The following is an 18,193-nucleotide window of genomic DNA, read 5'->3' on the forward strand; positions in this document are numbered from 1 at the left end:
TTACTATATATTGATATATTTGGCACCACAGCAAGAAGGTTGCAAGTTCGACTCCCGGGCCAGAATGGGTTTTTCTGTGTGGAGTTAGTGTGGAGTTAGTGTGGAGTTAGTGTGGAGTTTGTGTGGAGTTTGTGTGGAGTTAGTGTGGAGTTAGTGTGGAGTTAGTGTGGAGTTTGTGTGGAGTTAGTGTGGAGTTTGTGTGGAGTTAGTGTGGAGTTTGTGTGGAGTTAGTGTGGAGTAAGTGTGGAGTTTGTGTGGAGTTTGTGTGGAGTTAGTGTGGAGTTAGTGTGGAGTTTGTGTGGAGTTAGTGTGGAGTTTGTGTGGAGTTAGTGTGGAGTTAGTGTGGAGTTTGTGTGGAGTTAGTGTGGAGTTAGTGTGGAGTAAGTGTGGAGTTTGTGTGGAGTTTGTGTGGAGTTTGTGTGGAGTTTGTGTGGAGTTTGTGTGGAGTTTGTGTGGAGTTAGTGTGGAGTAAGTGTGGAGTTTGTGTGGAGTTAGTGTGGAGTTAGTGTGGAGTAAGTGTGGAGTTTGTGTGGAGTTAGTGTGGAGTTAGTGTGGAGTTAGTGTGGAGTTAGTGTGGAGTTAGTGTGGAGTTTGTGTGGAGTTAGTGTGGAGTTAGTGTGGAGTTAGTGTGGAGTTTGTGTGGAGTTTGTGTGGAGTTAGTGTGGAGTTAGTGTGGAGTTAGTGTGGAGTTTGTGTGGAGTTTGTGTGGAGTTAGTGTGGAGTTAGTGTGGAGTTAGTGTGGAGTTAGTGTGGAGTTTGTGTGGAGTTAGTGTGGAGTTAGTGTGGAGTTAGTGTGGAGTTAGTGTGGAGTTTGTGTGGAGTGAGTTTGTGTGGAGTTTGTGTGGAGTTAGTGTGGAGTTAGTGTGGAGTTTGTGTGGAGTTAGTGTGGAGTTAGTGTGGAGTTAGTGTGGAGTTAGTGTGGAGTTTGTGTGGAGTTTGTGTGGAGTTAGTGTGGAGTTAGTGTGGAGTTAGTGTGGAGTTAGTGTGGAGTTTGTGTGGAGTTTGTGTGGAGTTAATGTGGAGTTTGTGTGGAGTTAGTGTGGAGTTTGTGTGGAGTTTGTGTGGAGTTAGTGTGGAGTTTGTGTGGAGTTAGTGTGGAGTTTGTGTGGAGTTAGTGTGGAGTTAGTGTGGAGTTAGTGTGGAGTTAGTGTGGAGTTTGTGTGGAGTTTGTGTGGAGTTTGTGTGGAGTTAGTGTGGAGTTAGTGTGGAGTTAGTGTGGAGTTAGTGTGGAGTTTGTGTGGAGTTTGTGTGGAGTTTGTGTGGAGTTAGTGTGGAGTTTGTGTGGAGTTTGTGTGGAGTTAGTGTGGAGTTAGTGTGGAGTTTGTGTGGAGTTAGTGTGGAGTTTGTGTGGAGTTAGTGTGGAGTTAGTGTGGAGTTAGTGTGGAGTTTGTGTGGAGTTAGTGTGGAGTTAGTGTGGAGTTTGTGTGGAGTTAGTGTGGAGTTTGTGTGGAGTTAGTGTGGAGTTAGTGTGGAGTTTGTGTGGAGTTAGTGTGGAGTTTGTGTGGAGTAAGTGTGGAGTTAGTGTGGAGTAAGTGTGGAGTTAGTGTGGAGTAAGTGTGGAGTTTGTGTGGAGTTAGTGTGGAGTTAGTGTGGAGTTAGTGTGGAGTTAGTGTGGAGTTAGTGTGGAGTTTGTGTGGAGTTTGTGTGGAGTTAGTGTGGAGTTAGTGTGGAGTTAGTGTGGAGTTAGTGTGGAGTTAGTGTGGAGTTAGTGTGGAGTTTGTGTGGAGTTTGTGTGGAGTTAGTGTGGAGTTTGTGTGGAGTTAGTGTGGAGTTAGTGTGGAGTTTGTGTGGAGTTAGTGTGGAGTTAGTGTGGAGTTAGTGTGGAGTTTGTGTGGAGTTTGTGTGGAGTTAGTGTGGAGTTTGTGTGGAGTTAGTGTGGAGTTTGTGTGGAGTTTGTGTGGAGTTAGTGTGGAGTTAGTGTGGAGTTTGTGTGGAGTTTGTGTGGAGTTAGTGTGGAGTTAGTGTGGAGTTAGTGTGGAGTTAGTGTGGAGTTTGTGTGGAGTTAGTGTGGAGTTAGTGTGGAGTTAGTGTGGAGTTAGTGTGGAGTTTGTGTGGAGTGAGTTTGTGTGGAGTTAGTGTGGAGTTTGTGTGGAGTTAGTGTGGAGTTTGTGTGGAGTTTGTGTGGAGTTAGTGTGGAGTTTGTGTGGAGTTTGTGTGGAGTTAGTGTGGAGTTAGTGTGGAGTTAGTGTGGAGTTAGTGTGGAGTTAGTGTGGAGTTTGTGTGGAGTTAGTGTGGAGTTAGTGTGGAGTTAGTGTGGAGTTAGTGTGGAGTTTGTGTGGAGTGAGTTTGTGTGGAGTTAGTGTGGAGTTTGTGTGGAGTTAGTGTGGAGTTTGTGTGGAGTTTGTGTGGAGTTAGTGTGGAGTTTGTGTGGAGTTTGTGTGGAGTTAGTGTGGAGTTAGTGTGGAGTTTGTGTGGAGTTTGTGTGGAGTTAGTGTGGAGTTTGTGTGGAGTTTGTGTGGAGTTAGTGTGGAGTTAGTGTGGAGTTAGTGTGGAGTTAGTGTGGAGTTTGTGTGGAGTTTGTGTGGAGTTTGTGTGGAGTTAGTGTGGAGTTTGTGTGGAGTTAGTGTGGAGTTTGTGTGGAGTTTGTGTGGAGTTTGTGTGGAGTAAGTGTGGAGTTTGTGTGGAGTTTGTGTGGAGTTAGTGTGGAGTTAGTGTGGAGTTTGTGTGGAGTTAGTGTGGAGTTTGTGTGGAGTTTGTGTGGAGTTTGTGTGGAGTTTGTGTGGAGTTTGTGTGGAGTTAGTGTGGAGTTTGTGTGGAGTTAGTGTGGAGTTTGTGTGGAGTTAGTGTGGAGTTTGTGTGGAGTTAGTGTGGAGTTTGTGTGGAGTTTGTGTGGAGTTTGTGTGGAGTTTGTGTGGAGTTAGTGTGGAGTTTGTGTGGAGTTTGTGTGGAGTTTGTGTGGAGTTTGTGTGGAGTTTGTGTGGAGTTTGTGTGGAGTTTGTGTGGAGTTAGTGTGGAGTAAGTGTGGAGTTTGTGTGGAGTTAGTGTGGAGTTAGTGTGGAGTAAGTGTGGAGTTTGTGTGGAGTTAGTGTGGAGTTAGTGTGGAGTAAGTGTGGAGTTTGTGTGGAGTTAGTGTGGAGTTAGTGTGGACTTAGTGTGGAGTTAGTGTGGAGTTTGGGTGGAGTTTGGGTGGAGTTTGGGTGGAGTTTGCACACAGTGTCTGGGTGGGTTTTCTCCAGGCTCCGCTGAAACTGGAACTCCTCCAGCTTCAGTCCTGACCGCCTGTCTGCTCCTGTGAGGTCGCCCCAGCCGCATTGATGGGTCAAATGCAGAGAATGAATTTCCCTCAAGAGGTATTATTAATTATTTAGTAAGTCACACTACAACCTGTGTTATTACATATGTATTGCCTTTTACAACACTGTTACAACCCATTATTACCACCTGCCAAAAAAAAAACAATCAAACAAAATAATAACAATTCAAGAAAAACTGTCAAATTTTTGGACAGTCTCATTTTCCTACTATTTTGATCGTACATTGGCTGAAGTTTTTTTTTTTTAATATATTTTGAAGTATCACAGAGTACAGCTTAAGGGGTTTTGACAGAAGACACAGATTTTCATGTGTGACCTACATTTTCCTTATTATCCATAACACTGTGCTGCTAACCCTGTAGTGGGCTGACTGACCCTCGCCCTGACAGCCGCTGAAGGCCCTCAGCTTTAGCGCGGACCCCCCTGGCCCCCCGGCCCCCCAGCCTCTCTCCTCTTGGGGTTCAGCTCCAGGACATCTCTGAATCAATCCCAGATGTGACTGCACTAAAGCGGAGCAAACCCACCCAGCTGTGCACGTCAGTGTCCGTGTCCCTGGTGAGGTATTGTCACCAGCTGTTATCCTGTTAAAACACCACGATGAGCCTCACACTCCCGAAACACGAGAATAAATGAGACGCGTTCAGGGCACACAAGATGTAGAATTGTGTTTTTAGCACATGGGATTGCAGCGTTTTATACAGTTTATTATAACTTACTATCAACTGAAAATAGCAACAAAACGGCACTTGATTCATTATTACAAGAACAGTAGAGAAACGTAGCATTATGTCATTTTAATTATTATTATATCGCTTTTCGCAGACATATGCTCACAAAGTGCTTCACCCAAAAATACAATTCAAAATATGATCAAATATATGAATTGTTTCTATGTTGCACTCATTTATTGTACTGCATTTATTGTACAAAATACTTTCCTGCACATTCCTGTCCACAAATCTTACTTGTCACTTGGCCCGGTGGCATCAATTGATTGTCTCCGTGGAGATAGATATATTAAATGTATATAATGTATATAATAAACATTCTTGGCAAAGCAATAACAAAAAAGGAGAAAAACATGACTTAGTTTACTTATAAAGGACATACTTTACTTACATACACACAATACTTTTTGCCAGGTTCCAGGATTGTTTCATTATAAACTGCAGTATTGATTTCTAAATGGCTCAATAATCAGGCTCACTAACTTCCTGTTCAAAAATGCAGAGACAAGCTCCGCCTCTTCGTCGTGTCATTTCACCGTAACAAGCAGCAGATTGTCATTTACATGTCACGTTTGAGAACCCGACATTCATCACTTGGGAGCCCTCATTTTTCAGATATTAGCATCTAAGTACAGAGATGTAGGCGGGGATAGGGGGTAGGTGACAACAGGGATTTTCTTCAGTTGCAGGACAATATAGGATTAACTCAAAACTGTATGAACCCATCAAATTAGTGATGAGAAAACACAGGTTAAAAGCACATTCAAGTTGGTTTAGCACAATATGTCCCCTTTATTGTGCTTTTTAAAATAATAGTCAAGATGTGTACAGAGGCAGCACAGGAAAATACACTACCTTTAATAATACGTAATAATAAAACTGGCAATTTCTTTCTTTTCTGCCTTGCATTGACCGTAATATGAGTTTATTCCACATTCCGTATGTGTAAATTCTGAGATATTAATGCTTGCCAACTTCCTCGTATTCCGCTGCCCGACCTCTATACACAATAAACTATTATATCTCCAAAATACACCTTTATCTCTACCAAAAGCGAAACCTTGAGTATAGTGCAATGCCCGTCTTGTAAAAAACAGTGAGTTGTTCGTTATAAAGTAGATACTGGTTATCATGGTCACACTGGTGATAAACAGGGCGTGTGGTGTTTGAAATAAAAAGCTTTAAGGAAACAGGCCAGACGTCGACTGTGAGTAAGTGAGACTGCACTTTGTTTTGATGCGGTGGTCTCAGCGCTGTGGAGACCGGGTGGATTGCACAAGTTTTTTACTGGACGGCATGAGCTGTGCTTCTGCAGAGGTGGGAGGGGTGGGTGGTTCATTTGAGGGGATCCACGTCACGCCGGACCCATAGAGACACATCTGTATTATGTCATAGGGCACTCCACCCTTGGGCCACTCCTCTCTTCCAGCAGCCACAAACGAACACTGGGTCCAGGAGTCCTCAAGTATGCAATGCGAAAACAGGTTCACCCCCTAAAATAGCCTAAAAGTGACATGGAATCCTACAGTTCGAGACAGTTTGCTGAATATTTCTACCCCGTCTTCACATTTAAACGCTCACATCTGAGAGAAAGGAGCATGAGAGAGGTACTTCACCCTTCACCGCCCAGCAGTTTTAACAGTGATGGGGAAAGTGTGTACTCAAGTAAAAGTACATGCACATGTCTAAACTTGCAATATCTACAAAATTATAAGTAGGTCTAAAGTATGGTGAACATGGGTGAAGTGGGACATCTGTTTGATCCATTGTATATTTAAATCTATGCACTTCCATAAATTGAAATTGACCTTACACCAGTCATTGACGTTTGCAGTTAAAAATTATAAATTAAAAGATTATTTAAAAATGAATTAAAAGATAAAAGATAATTTTCTGAACTGTGATCCATTATTATATGGGAGTTACCAGCATTTTCAGCTTGCAGACTCAAACATCACACAGCCACGTACAGAACAAGCCCATCATGGCTCTTTCAGGTTCAAATGATACGTAAAACCTGTAGCCCCCCCCCCCTCACACCAAAACATGTTAGCACTTTAGAATCAGGATCAAGCTGGGTATGAACTTGCTTCAGCTGTGAGGTACAACAATGAATAGTAAAAACATATATAAATTAAAATAAGCCAGGCATAAAATGAAGACTTTACTAATAAAATTAATACCCATAGTGCCTCCAAAAACATGTGTTTGGGAAGGGATACGAACTTCTGTGCAAAACATTTCTGATATTTTCTTTCTTTGATGTAAAGTTGACACGTAGAGTTTTTCAAAAATGTATTAAACTTTCTACTTTCAAAACTTTGGCATGTCATAAAACATATATTTGTATTGTATTGTATTAACACTGCATGACAAAAGCTACTCAGAGGACTGGCTAGTCACTTATTTCTCAAAGATAGTCCCACTGAGGTTTGGAATCTGATTTTCAGGGAATCTAGCCCTAGAGGGACCCAAGTATATATTAATAGTTATGGAGGAAACTGAAGCACCCAAAGGGCATGCAGACATGGAGAGAACTGACAAATTTGCACAGAAAGGGAAAAGCCCCGCCAGGTCTGGAAATCAAACCCGGTCCCTTATTGTGGCTGAAGCTCAGTATCAGGTTTTTCTGGCTTATTCTGGCTGATTACAGTAAAATAGTGCAGTACACACACCAAGTAATACTTATCCTGGTCAAATCATGATGGACTTTGGATCAAATGTCCAGTCAGTGTTGTCCACCGATCACAGACACCGCATTAAGTCCACACAATGATCCCCTTTCTTCATTAGTATTGTCCACTGTGTCTGGACAAACCCCTGTCATTGACCTGTCACCGCCTGAAAAACAAAAACAGATGGACACACTTGTAACTAACTTGTAACTAACTACATAAACAGACTCACAGAACAGGCAATGATTCGAAACACTGAACACATATTTTGGCATCCTTTTCTTACCACAAAATGAGGGCAAGAGTCACGCCCTGTAATAAATCTGCCTCATTCATGTAAATAGACTCGCATAACTGAAGTCACCAGTATACAATACCAGTGCCTTTAACCAGAGCTGAACACTTCCCAGTTCAGGGACAAGGCCTTTCTTTACACGTATTGTCTGCTCCAGTATTTGCTTTCACCTGCAGGAACATCACACATATTCACATTTTATTATATCTGAACGCTCCACTGGGTTAATAATGAATCAGAATTTGTGAATAATTTATCACCATTTAGTTCCATAGTTGTCTACAAAATGTATATCACTTTATGGGCATCTATGTATTAATTACCAGGTTCTTATTTTTAACCTCAAACTTGAGTGTACAGCAAGTTTAAGCAATCAAGAACGTTTCTGATGTGAATATTGAATTTAATACCTTTTCTGCCCTCTAGTGGCCAATGTTTGCAAGTTCAACAGACAGTACTTCAGGGTTTATTTTCACAAGGACATCGACATAAAGACGCTGAAATTGTGAAATAAATAGATGTGCATTAGTTGTACCAAAGATACCACGACCTCATTAAGTGAAACAAAGTCATTTGTTACAACATCAGGTGTTTATTTGCTTCAGAAGTATTTAGACTGGAGATGACCTCCATTGTGCAATTAATAACAACTTGCCATTACTCTTGCATAAGAGACCAACAACAAACAGTGGGAAAAATGCAATAACATATTAAAGCAACAAAAAGTTGCACACAATTAAGACATCTCAAAATATAAAACAAATGAAATTGTGGAAATACTATAAATTATTCTGCCATTTAATAAAACATTCTTTACACTTCATAGAAAATACTCTGATGCAGTAGGTGGAGGCACCATCAGTCAAATCGCACTAGTCTACTGAAAACCAAAAAGCACTATACGACTGTAAAAGTAAAAATACTACATGGCAACTGAGCATGTTGGATTGAAGTAGCAGGTCAGTAGAACTACACAAAGCACAGTTCCAAATAATTAACTGACTAAATTATTTCAGCACATTTCTAGCCACAAAGGGCAACAAAACAAGGACATCGAGGCAATGCTTGTGAATGGCAGAAACTGACAAATGAAGCTATTTCATGAGCTTTATTGTACCATCTCATATGTTGTTAGACATTGTCTGTTAGTGACAAGAGAATGGATGGATCAGGAGTCTCTGGGTGGCTACAGAGAGAACGAGGAGGTCAAAGGGCAGCTCCATGAGGCACAGGTCAGAAGCCTGATGGTGTGAGCACATTCATGTCCCGGGGCTTGAGTTTGTGCGGCCGAGGAGGCTGCTTGGGCTCAATCCCTGAGATTTCAATCTTAGGAGGCATGAAGTTGGCCGTATCTCCCACATCCAGTTTGACCTGTGTGCTTGAGTAGTCCATGGTGGAAGACTTCTGAAGACCGAAGTAGGACTGCAGTGAAAATCCTGAAGAACAAGAATAAGTTCAAATACTTTCAAGAGTTCAACTGTTTCACAGCAACATTACATTGGCAACACAAACAACACACCATGAACAAACACTTAAACTATCATCACACAGGCTCAGGACCACATGTCTGATTCACAGCACTACTCACCTGTGCCTGTGTCGGAGCCAGGATCAGTGGGGGACTTCTGGACCGTGGAACGAGAACCAAAAAAGTTCCATCGATCTGTTCCCCGTCCTTCATTCCCCATGTCTGTGATTGAAGCACTGCTGAGCTCTGAAGCTGGGAGTAATGGACCAGGGTTCACTGTGAACCAGTTTCTGTTAAAGACAGAAAAGTTTAAGATAAATGCAATAACAGAGACATATTTTGTCTCTTGGTATTGTTAATTCTTGATAATCAGACTAACCTGCGGCTGAGGGCAGGTGACGAGTGCGGGGTAACACTGGGGGTGACACAGGGGGTGACCGAAGGGGTGACTGAGGGGGTGCCGGCAGGAGTTGACTGTGCTGATGTTTGAAGCCTGTCCTCCTTAAAGTCCCCAGGTGGCATCTTCAACTTCTGTAAGAGAAAAACATAAAACAAAAAGGGTTTTTACTTCTATCAGTAAAACTACATATTTTTAAGACATTATCTCCTAACTTTTACTTAAAAAGCTACCCGTAGCTTTGTTTTTACTTCAAATATCTAAAGAGGGGGGAATATAGCATTGTGTTCCTGCCCTAATGTTTTCACACTAATAAAAGATAGTTGTCAATCAGTGTGCGGCGTGTTTGGGCCAGTGTGAAGCCAGCAGCCACACAGTGATGCACTTATCAGCCTTTTAAACTGAAGCGAGGGGAGTGTGGGGTGAAAGTGGTCAACCTCAGGCCAAACTTAAGTTCTGCCCTGCTTTCATGTAATGTCAGATAAATCGTAAATATGACATGGAAATGGGAATTATAGAAACGGATCCGAGTTGTGACGTGATTGGTGGGAGCCAAAATAGAGTTCACAACTAAGGCGATAGTCTGCAAGACATTTTGTATTAAGTGAACATTAGTTTTGGGAGAATTACTGTAAGCAATTCATGAAATCCTAACCAAACTGCACATGAAGTAAAGCAGCATCATTTCCCCATAGTGTGGACAAATAAAGGCTCATCTTATCTTATAATTTGCTACCTCTAGCACCAACATGTACGAAAATGCTTCCCTTGATTCTATAGAAGAACAGACGCCATGGTGTCATCAGGGACAGCTTTAGTTCTTTGAAAAGTAAACATTGAGCTCACTGACCTCTACACAGATAAAACTGTTATGACAAACTATGTGGGTTAGAGCTATTCAACCAAGGCTCTGCAGACAAAACAAAAGGAACACGTCCAGACAGAAGTACACAACAATAAAACACTAACGGCTACACAAGATCACCCACGAGTTTGCATGAGTAGTCCGAATTACCCTTAATAATTAAAAGCTTTTCGCTTGTCACTTGCGATTTATGTTGGATTCAATGAAGCTTTCCAGCACTACCTGTATTGAGTCTCAATTTGACAGGTATGTACTGCCACATATTCTAACACAGAGCTTCATCCACACTAGCTTTAGCACCTACCCTCTTATTCTATTCATATAAGATCATTCATTTGAACGATGATGACTTTAGTGATCCATACGTTTTCAGCGCTGTTGTTCAGAGACTCTGGAAACCAAGCTATTCAACGGAAACATTTCTGCCATGTGAAGGGAAGAACATAGTCATGTGTAATAACAAGGTCACATTTGAGACCAGTGTGCATGGTGAATATTTTAGATGCAATTGTAAAATATTCTCAGTACATGTTATTAGGCATAATGCAAGCAGAGGAAGGCTATCATTTCCTGTTGATCAAAATATTTATTGAAACCGATATTCTTATTTTCTTACTTTAACGTTTTTGCCATTATGTTTACATATATCTAGGCTAGTCTGCAGTTTACGACTGATATTAAGTACGAGGATCATCACCTATATGCATCATATACGTCCACAAGGGCACACGAGGACGTTTCATAAGCGATACATGCATTATATCATTATAATGGGGGTGAGACACTGGCTCCAGGGTTGTGGGCCACTGTCATCTTTTTTGAAATTCGGTGTTACATTCACATGACATGTTGGCACAGCATTAGCTTGATAGTCGTCTCCATCACGTTTGGAGCTGTTTGTTAGCTCCGTAACAAAATGCTAGCTAATCGTTGTACTGTTGACGTTAAAACAGACTGTCGACCCGAGACCAACAAACTAGATCAATGTATTTAATAAACAAAACGCACAGAATAGTAGAATGTCTTTGTTCGCGTGTCCTTAAGCCTCAAATACAACCATATACACAAGAAGCCGTAACGTTAGCCGACCTGTTTGTTAGCTTAGGCCTGTTTTCGTCCGGCTAAAGGCTAAGATCTAACTCATGATAATCAACATACCTTTTTATAATAAGCTTTTTGTCTCGATCCAGCTCAATGTACATCTTCATTTTGGCCATAACTGCAAGTAATAGATAATGTATGGAAATAATTTGGAGAAAAAGATCGCTCCCTACACTTCTCTAGGGCTGTACCGCCCTTGGTAAGAAGCACTGTGATTGGTCAGTCTGTGTGGAATGGACGCTAGTAAGGAGCGCTGTGATTGGCCCGTAGCAGTTGTTCGCCTTGTTTACAACTATTTTAGATATCTACGCAATGATGACGAATAAAATCTGAAAACTGGAATAATCAGATAACACAGAGCTTCTCAATCTTTTTTCAGGCGCGCCCCCCGCCAGAAAAAAAAAGTATCCAAGCCCCCCATAGCCTCTGGAACAGCGCAAATTTTGCAATTAACTGCGGTAAATACGGCGTTTCAGGGAGACGACTCTTGCGTTACTTCTCGTCACTGAGGATCACTTTTACCACTGCGGGTCCACGACGTCACACAGACTGTTGTTGTTGTTGTGGCAGCCAACTGAAAAGGTGCATTTACTGCCACCTACTGCAGTTGTACGTATTCCAAGTATGTATTTTACGCTATACCGTCAAAAGAAAGAAAAAAATGGCTTTCTTCTATGGGATTTTATGGCAGCTGGTATACAAGCGTTACATTACCGCCAGACTTTATTCTTTAGACTTTATTCTTCAGACTTCATTCTTCAGTTCAAAGCCCACGAGATCAAAGCACATACATCATCAGGTACAGGACCGGAGACATCATCAGGTACAGGAAGCCCGAGCAGAGGCCAACTGGAATAAAGTGTGGCGGTAATGTAACACTTGGATACCAACCGCCATAAAACAACAACAGCAAGTCTAAAGAATGAAGACTAAAGAATGAAAAATGGAAACGAATATAGTCTAAAGAATAAAGTCTGGCGGTAATGTAACACTTGGCTACCAACCGCCATAAAACAACAACAGCAAGTCTAAAGAATGAAGACTAAAGAATGAAAAATGGAAACGAATATAGTCTAAAGAATAAAGTCTGGCGGTAATGTAACACTTGGCTACCAACCGCCATAAAACACCAAAGAAGAAAAAGAAGATCAGGTACAGGACCAGAGACATCATCAGGTACAGGACCAGAGACATCATCAGGTACAGGACCAGAGACATCATCAGGTACAGGACCAGAGACATCATCAGGTACAGGACCAGAGACATCATCAGGTACAGGACCAGAGACATCATCAGGTACAGGACCAGAGACATCATCAGGTACAGGACCAGAGACATCATCAGGTACAGGACCAGAGACATCATCAGGTACAGGACCAGAGACATCATCAGGTACAGGACCAGAGACATCATCAGGTACAGGACCAGAGACATCATCAGGTACAGGACCAGAGACATCATCAGGTACAGGACCAGAGACATCATCAGGTACAGGACCAGAGACATCATCAGGTACAGGACCAGAGACATCATCAGGTACAGGACCAGAGACATCATCAGGTACAGGACCAGAGACATCATCAGGTACCACAACTCTACTATTTCAGTCCAAAGAAGAGAAGAGAGAAAAGTCTGAGGAATAAAGTCTGGCGGTAATGCAACACTTGGATGCCAATCGCCATAAAACAACAACAACAACAACAACAACAAGATTGTTTTCAAAGTCCATGGGATCAAAGAATGCACACACATTCTTTTTGCATATGCGTGCAATTGTCACATGACCAGTCGCTTTCTTTCTTCCTCTCTCTTTTTGTATAGAGTAAAACACATACTTTGAAGATGTACAACTACAGAAGACGTACAACTGCAGTAGGCGGCGTTAAAGGCACCTTTTCAGTTGGCTGCCAACCGCCATTAAAAGTAACACAACAATAACAACAACAACAACAAGAACAACAACAACAAGAACAACAACAAGGTGAGTAAGATAAGATAAGATATTCCTTTATTGTCCCACATGGGGAAATTGTGTAGCATCCAGTCAAATTGAGAAAGCCAGAACTGATGGTTAAATTGTAATTCAACCAATGTCAGTGCTTAACAAATAAAGCATAATTACAATTGTGTCCGTGTGCGAGGGGCACAGGGGCAGGCGTGTGCGAGGGGCACAGGGGCAGACTTGTGCGAGGGGCACAGAGGCAGACTTGTGCGAGGGGCACAGGGGCACACGTGTGCGAGGGGCACAGGGGCACACGTGTGCGAGGGGCACAGGGGCAGACGTGTGCGAGGGGCACAGGGGCAGACTTGTGCGAGGGGCACAGGGGCAGGGGGGTGCGAGGGGCACAGGGGTAGACGTGTGCGAGGGGCACAGGGGCAGGCGTGTGCGAGGGGCACAGGGGCAGACTTGTGCGAGGGGCACAGGGGCAGCGGGGTGCGAGGGGCACAGGGGCAGGCGTGTGCGAGGGGCACAGGGGCAGACTTGTGCGAGGGGCACAGGGGCAGACGTGTGCGAGGGGCACAGGGCCAGACTTGTGCGAGGGGCACAGGGGCAGGGGGGTACGAGGGGCACAGGGGCAGGCGTGTGCGAGGGGCACAGGGGCAGGCGTGTGCGAGGGGCACAGGGGCAGGCGTGTGCGAGGGGCACAGGGGCAGACTTGTGCGAGGGGCACAGGGGCAGACTTGTGCGAGGGGCACAGGGGCAGGGGGGTGCGAGGGGCACAGGGGCAGGCGTGTGCGAGGGGCACAGGGGCAGACGTGTGCGAGGGGCACAGGGGCAGGGGGGTGCGAGGGGCACAGGGGCAGCCGTGTGCGAGGGGCACAGGGGCAGACGTGTGCGAGGGGCACAGGGGCAGACTTGTGCGAGGGGCACAGGGGCAGACGTGTGCGAGGGGCACAGGGGCAGACGTGTGCGAGGGGCACAGGGGCAGACGTGTGCGAGGGGCACAGGGGCAGACGTGTGCGAGGGGCACAGGGGCAGACTTGTGCGAGGGGCACAGGGGCAGACTTGTGCGAGGGGCACAGGGGCAGACGTGTGCGAGGGGCACAGGGGCAGACGTGTGCGAGGGGCACAGGGGCAGACGTGTGCGAGGGGCACAGGGGCAGACTTGTGCAAGGGGCACAGGGGCAGACTTGTGCGAGGGGCACAGGGGCAGACGTGTGCGAGGGGCACAGGGGCAGACGTGTGCGAGGGGCACAGGGGCAGACTTGTGCGAGGGGCACAGGGGCAGACGTGTGCGAGGGGCACAGGGGCAGACTTGTGCGAGGGGCACAGGGGCAGACGTGTGCGAGGGGCACAGGGGCAGACGTGTGCGAGGGGCACAGGGGCAGACGTGTGCGAGGGGCACAGGGGCAGGCGTGTGCGAGGGGCACAGGGGCAGACGTGTGCGAGGGGCACAGGGGCAGACTTGTGCGAGGGGCACAGGGGCAGACGTGTGCGAGGGGCACAGGGGCAGACGTGTGCGAGGGGCACAGGGGCAGACGTGTGCGAGGGGCACAGGGGCAGGCGTGTGCGAGGGGCACAGGGGCAGGCGTGTGCGAGGGGCACAGGGGCAGGCGGGCAGGCACAGGGGCAGACCGACCCACTCCGCTGCTCTCGCGTATTTAAAGATTACCACGTGTTGGCACTGGGGTTTTTTCTGTTGCTCAAAACATGTCTGTCACACATAATGTGCACAGATTTCTCCAAATGTTTCTCCCCCCTCCCCACGGGCACGCCCCACACTTTGAGAAGCTCTGAGATAACCTAATAATTAGATTTGAGTCACTGTTGTATTAGGCAGACAAAGTACAATGAATTTTAAAATTATTATTTCAACATTTAAAACATAGTTTTCCACTCCTCTACAAATAAACTTGTCTTTGCATGTCGTATCAATAATCTTATCAACAAACTCCAGAAATCCGTTAATGATCAGATTTTTGGTGTGCATGTAAATTCGTTGTCACACTATGTACTCACTGGAAAAGTGCTTTCAGCCCGTAGATGAAATCGAGTCTCCTCAGCTGAAAGTCCCTTGTGAGGAGAGTAGCCAGTGTCTGTGAGGCCCGCTTGGTGCTCAAATCGCTGCATGTTCTCGTGGCTTTGCTCTGGTTAAAACAAAAAATCAATGTTAGCAGTTGCAATGTAATATAATCCTTTATAAAATAATCCTTTATTGTCCACACATGGGGAAATTTCGGAAGCCCTAGAACTATGAAGAGATCATTGAATTCTAGGTAAGCCTAATAAAGCTCAGGAGCATCCAAAAATGACTGTTACCATTAGATATCCGCCATGTTTGATTAAAGCAAGAAAAATGTCCTTAGAGATGCGCCTGCGAAAACGATGTTTAAAAACAGTAAACAAACTTCGAGTCACTACTGCTGCGTTAAATAGTTTCAATTATCACAATATAGTGTGCTCTAAATAGTGCCCTATGTAGGGACTAGTGTGCACATGTGAACACCCTAATGGAAAATACTTTCAGATTATACTGTGATGATGTCATACTTCAAGTTTGTTGTAAGGAGGAACATCATTCAAAGTGGATGAAATTGCATTTTCTACAGACTTATTGATGACGTCGAACTCCAGTCAACTGGCCACTAAATGAAGATAATGATGGACCTAAGCCTTAAGCCTAAGTGAAAAAGGATCAAATATTGCCTTGTAAATAAATAAATACGCTTTTAATTATAATAACGCACAGGAGTTGGGGAGTCTGCTCCAGCTGGTTGATCCTGTTTGGATTTCACAAGCTTTCAACTTGTGATGTCAGAGCAAGTCGGAGTGAAGTCGAACGCAAACCTACCCAGGGTGCACCGTGTTCAGATCAACGGTGATCGACTCTGATCGGATCTGCACAGGTCTTGTTTATCCCAAATGCAAATTTCACGAAAAAAATTATGAAAAGAATCCAAAAACCTTTCCGATGTCTCCAGAAATGCAGCAACAGTGTATTAAAAGTATGTGACTGTACAGGCCCAGTGATCCAGCAGTAATGGCTTATCTCTGTGAATGTGGCTTGCTTATAACAGCGGGTTTTGTTCAGAACACTCAGTCCTTATCTCCAAATTTACATGAATGCATAAATGCATTTGATTTTCACTTACTCATCAATGCACTCATCAAAGTGGTGGCCTTGGCCTTTACGACAGGCACAGGTGACTTTGCAGGAGCCGCCGCCTCAAACGTCACTAACCTTCCACCACTCTCACCTTCCTACAAACACAAACACATGTTACTTTTTAGTTTACAAATTGAAATGACACCGCACGAGGCAAAAACAACCCAATTCTTTGAACAGCCTTTGTTTCTACGCATTTCTGTCACTCCTCCGAATGCAAACAGCCGCACACTCATGGCAAACATGCTCATAGGACCGCAAACATTTTGAGGTCAGTTTCCAGTTCAGTTTGTTGCCAAAGAGAACGTTGACAATAGGTCAAAGATCAAGCCACATATAATCAGTGAATACCATCCTCCATTCATTGGCCAACATTAATTCGCTAATGTTTCTAATCAAGCCTGAGGCACCTCTGTAGCGTTCCAAAATCTGTGCTTGGGTTTGATCGGGTCCTTCCACAGGATGTTGACGGCCATGTCGGGAGGCGGGGAGTGCATCGGAGCATCGATCAGCTCATCGTAGCTGACGGTGTGCCGGACCATCGAGACTGGGGACGACATGGCGCCGAAGAGGGAAGAGCAGGCCCCAGACTCCAGGGCTGTAATAGAATCAAGTCATACTCTGTCATCTGGAGAACATCGTGCAAGAGGTTAACATGCAGGTTCATTTCAAAACAAACAAAACCTTATGAATATAACAAACTCTTTTATTTATGAATATATGATGGATAACTACTGTATTTTCCGGACTATAAGTTGCACCTTTTTTCATAGTTTTAGCCGAGGTGCAACTTATACTTATATTTATATTTATACTTATATACTTATACTCCGGAGCGACTTATATATGATATTATTTGTTATTTTCACACTTTCACACACACGCATTTCATACTCCAGTGCGACTTATATATGCATTCTTGGCTGGTGCGTCAGGAAAATACGGTAAACCAAATGTACTTTACGCAAATGAATACTGTAGCTTATTACATGCCTATGCAATACATGTAGAAATAAACGTTTAATTACAAAGGGCTAAGTTGTTTTTCTTCATCCATATCTGATCATACATGATTTAGTTTTAGTTTTACCTGGAATGTCTCCTTGCCGAGAGGACATTTTGAGAGCAGGCTGAAGCGTCCTCGTTGACTAGAAAGTGTTTGCTCAGGGCCACTGTGCTTGTCTTTAAAATCCAAACCTGTCACAGTGATCACATCATTATATAATATTATGATTGCACAACAGGATCATTCATTGACATTCAATGCTTGGGAACAAGGAAAGGTTGGCTAAGCTATGCAAGAACAATATCCAATTTCCGAATGTCCACAAATAGAAAATCTTAAGTTACAAACAGTGAGTTGAATATTAGGTCAGCACATAATACAGGCTATTTTACTAACGGTTTGTGCAGTTGTTTCATGGTACAATTATTTTGATAGTCCAGAGCACGTCTGCCACTTCACACGTCTCACACTGTGGATACTGCGCACGGAAACGTGACGTGACTTGCAAAAACATGAACTTAAGTCGTGCGCTGTAGGAGATGAGTCCACAAACGAACACAACAATAAGAAATACTGCACAATAGTATTAACCAATGCGTTAACGGGTTGTATTATTTTCTCTTTGGTAGAAAACATGATCAAACCTTCAAACTAAGATCGTGTTTCCTCTGATCCGCTCGCTGCTCCCGGTGGTCCCGCGCGCGCCGCAATGACACACGTACAAAGCAAATATCGTCTTGTTTGTTCATCCATGACTTTTGGACACGCAAAGTGTAAACACCGCCCGGAGGCACCGCCACGCGTCCTCCTCAGCGCAGCAGCGGCACGCGCTCCAACACACGGGCCTGACGGGAGCCGCGCGCGCGCTCCTCGGGAAGTGGAGCTGCGTTAGAAGTCACTGTAACGTGATCGTACCGCGGTCAACGTCAGCAAAACACCGGACACACGCACACGGAGAAGGAGTTTTACTGTTGCAGGACCCGCACAGGCCTGGATCCTGAAGTCTAAGCAGGGAAAGGTACATTCGTAACAACAGAAAGGCCCGAGGACATGAAATCTCTTTCTAAAAATGTGCTTTACTTTGCCTATGGATCTATTACAAATGAAGCTTGTTGCAGGCTGGCTAATCATGAAGTACTGAAGTAGTAGTATTTAGTACACTTAAATACACTTAAATACAAGAGACTACACGTGGTAATCGCAGTGGGCTAAACCAAACTTTGCTGTATTGATTGATGGTGGACAAACAGGCCAAGTGCCAATTTAAATTAAAATCAAGTTGAATATACTCTATTT

General features: G+C 44.2%; 1 protein-coding gene across 1 annotated transcript; it reads right to left on the reverse strand.

The window, feature by feature from the left end:
* Window positions 1-7,736: 7,736 nt before the first annotated feature.
* kiaa1191 (KIAA1191 ortholog) lies at window positions 7,737-17,642 on the reverse strand. The gene is made up of 8 exons (XM_072439431.1): window positions 17,542-17,642; window positions 16,982-17,088; window positions 16,302-16,489; window positions 15,878-15,986; window positions 14,745-14,872; window positions 8,800-8,951; window positions 8,541-8,710; window positions 7,737-8,388 (listed from the first exon to the last, which is right to left on the reverse strand). The coding sequence occupies exons 2-8, from the start codon at window positions 17,007-17,009 to the stop codon at window positions 8,186-8,188; spliced, it is 978 nt and encodes a 325-aa protein (XP_072295532.1). The 5' UTR covers window positions 17,010-17,088; window positions 17,542-17,642; the 3' UTR covers window positions 7,737-8,185.
* Between the last annotated feature and the right edge of the window lie 551 nt (window positions 17,643-18,193).

Source organism: Eucyclogobius newberryi, unplaced genomic scaffold (genome assembly GCF_026437365.1).
Source record: "Eucyclogobius newberryi isolate DKJ021-1_F unplaced genomic scaffold, fEucNew1.0.hap1 SCAF_11, whole genome shotgun sequence".
NCBI lineage: Eukaryota > Metazoa > Chordata > Actinopteri > Gobiiformes > Gobiidae > Eucyclogobius > Eucyclogobius newberryi.